Source organism: Bombus pyrosoma, unplaced genomic scaffold, assembly GCF_014825855.1.
Source record: "Bombus pyrosoma isolate SC7728 unplaced genomic scaffold, ASM1482585v1 HiC_scaffold_4726, whole genome shotgun sequence".
Taxonomy (NCBI): domain Eukaryota; kingdom Metazoa; phylum Arthropoda; class Insecta; order Hymenoptera; family Apidae; genus Bombus; species Bombus pyrosoma.
The window spans coordinates 782,733-785,386 of NW_025219986.1; the positions used below are offsets into that span (position 1 = coordinate 782,733).

At 36.1% G+C, this 2,654-nt stretch overlaps 1 protein-coding gene across 1 annotated transcript in view; it reads left to right on the plus strand.

Moving 5' to 3' along the window:
• The window catches only part of LOC122577509, a 1,651-nt gene extending 1,562 nt beyond the window's left edge, over nt 1-89 (plus strand). The window contains exon 2 of the mRNA XM_043748843.1: nt 21-89. Coding sequence (XP_043604778.1) covers nt 21-89 — 69 coding nt within the window. The remainder of the gene's footprint in view (nt 1-20) is intronic.
• The last annotated feature ends 2,565 nt before the right edge of the window (nt 90-2,654 follow it).

A 2,654-nucleotide genomic window follows, 5' to 3' on the forward strand; every position in this document is an offset into this window, starting at 1 on the left:
ATAACTATCTCTTTACGCAGGCCCATGATCAAATAGAGTCAGAACTCGACATTCTTGCCAATAGGTTGAATGTCGAGAGTTATGCGTAGTGTTAAATAACTCATGGGCGGATCTCGTGCGTAGTTACCTCCTCGTGGTGAGATCCGGTAATTGGCATCGTTTTCCAAAGATTAATCAACCGATTAATATTTTTTTTTTTGGAAAACGATACCAAGCTAAGAACTACGCTAATACTTAGTTATTGAATGGCGAGGGACCGCGAGGAAACGCGACGGACTTATTCTTTTTTTTTAAAGCCTAATTGTTAATTCTAAATCTTAGTTTAAAGTCTTAATTTTGAATCTTACTTTTATGTTGGACTGTTAATTTTAAACATTATAGTTAAGCTTTAATTCTAAGTCGCGTCATTTGTTTGAAGCCTTAGTTTTAGTATATTTGTGGAGATCGAGTACGAAATACTATACTTTGTTACGACTATAAGATATCTTGTCTTATATTTTATTTGTAATTTTATGCAAGACTTGAATTTCAATTTAAATCAGTACTATACTTTATCGATAATATCGCATGTAACATAAAAATGGTTTGGGGGATCAAGTGACAGCCAAATGGTGGGACTCGGAAAATCATGGAATGTCACACATATTCCTGTACCTCGTCCAAGATACCGGGGCGCTTTCTATACTGTGCCAACTATCTCCAACTTATCCCATTCTTAATTCCCCTTTATGAAATCGGAAATCAAGCGCATAACATGTATAATTTCGATTCATGAACGTTTTACAAACACGTAATAAAACAAGATATATTGTAGAAAGACATATTATGACATAAACTGCAAAGATGTAAATCACAATACACAATGTTTTATCGAACGAAGGACAAAACAAGAATCCGTACCTGTAACAACGTAACGAATATTCTAACTAAGGATTATCATCGAGGTCTTACCGACTGCGGGTTCTTGGGAATAGATCCATTTAAATTTACCACTACATCTTAAACAATCGAATAACTCTCTATGAAACACTGTTTCGTATTTACATCATTATTTTACAGTTTCATTGCAATGCAAATGTAGAATAAGCGATACTTGAAATATGAAATAAAAGTAGAATATAATTCATAAGGAATTATACTACCTACCAAATTATCCATTTTCTCTCTGTTTATCTACATTGCATTATTTTTTTTTCTTTTTTTGATACATTTATGATACATTTATTAATTATGCGGCGAATAACATTGTTATAAAATAACATAACACTGCACAACGTGTTACGTTTTATAGTATTACGTTATATAGACTTACGTTATAACCCATCACGTTATATAGTACTACGTTATATACTATTATTTCATATTATACTACGTTATATTTATTTATTTATCTTAGTCCATGCCTCGCGGCTTTGGACGAACTTTCGATTTTTACAACACATTATTGCACTTTTATAATATTTTACCAAATGTCCTAATGGACAAATTGTAAAATGTAAACAAACAATAAATAAAAAAAACATTATTGCACTTAGCCTATTTTTACCTCTAGTCTAAACTAATGGTTACACTCTAATGCGACTTATGTCTACACACTATTCCCACTTATGCCTACACACTATTGCCACTTTGGTCTTTTTTCCTCATTGCTGCGCTACCTCCCTGTCCTTCTAACCCGTCTTGTATCGCCTTTGCCCTTCTGTTCTCTATTATTCCTCTTAAGTCCATTAGTCCTTCCCCAGTCTCATTCAATGTTTTTTCCAAGTCCTTTGCTCCTCCTGTTATTTAACAATCTTCTATTGCATGTCTCAAGTCCTCTTCTACCCTTCCACATAATCTGCACCTTTTTTTTTTTTTTTTTTAATTTTTTTTTTAATTTCTTTTTTTTTCTCCGTCCTCTGTCCAATGTTCCTTCGCTGTGGTCTCGTTTCCACACCTGAATCTGGCTATTATTTTCCTGTCCTTCCACCTCATTCTCCCTTTCAAGTACTTTGGCGTCCCCTCTGTGGTTATGTTCCTGTTGTATCCGTTGTATTTGGATTCCCTTATCCTTTTCCTCTTCTCTTATGTTTCTCTCTTCCTTCTTTCTTCTACAATTTGGTCTCCAGTCCAACTTTCTTGCTCTCCTCCTGCTTCCCTTTGTGTCTCTCCGTTTCTCACTTCTTCTAGTTCCTTCTTTCTCTTTCTTGCTCTTTTCCCTCCCTGGCCATTTCCCCAGTTTTTTTCTCTTTCCTTTATGCACTCTTTTACCAGCTCCTTTTTTTTTTTTTTTTTTCTTTTTTTTTTCCTCTACATACTGCCTGCATCGGTGTACGTGATACATTTATTAATTATGTAGCGAATAACATTGTTATAAAATAACATAATACTGCACAACGTATTATGTTATAACGTATCACGTTTTTTATAGTATTACGTTATAACGTATTACGTTATAGAGTATTATATTATATAATATAACGCGTTAACCTCTCCCCGCCGGCGGTGTTCGGTGCACTGCTGGCGAACGACAGGAGTCGGAAGGCGTTCGCCACATTCTGCGAACAGGTGATGCTGCGGAAGGAGGCGGCGGAGCGCGAAAGGGAACGGGATTCCCATCCTGAAAGGATAGGCGGACGGCGGCGGGGTGGGGGGCGTGGGCACGCCACTTCCAG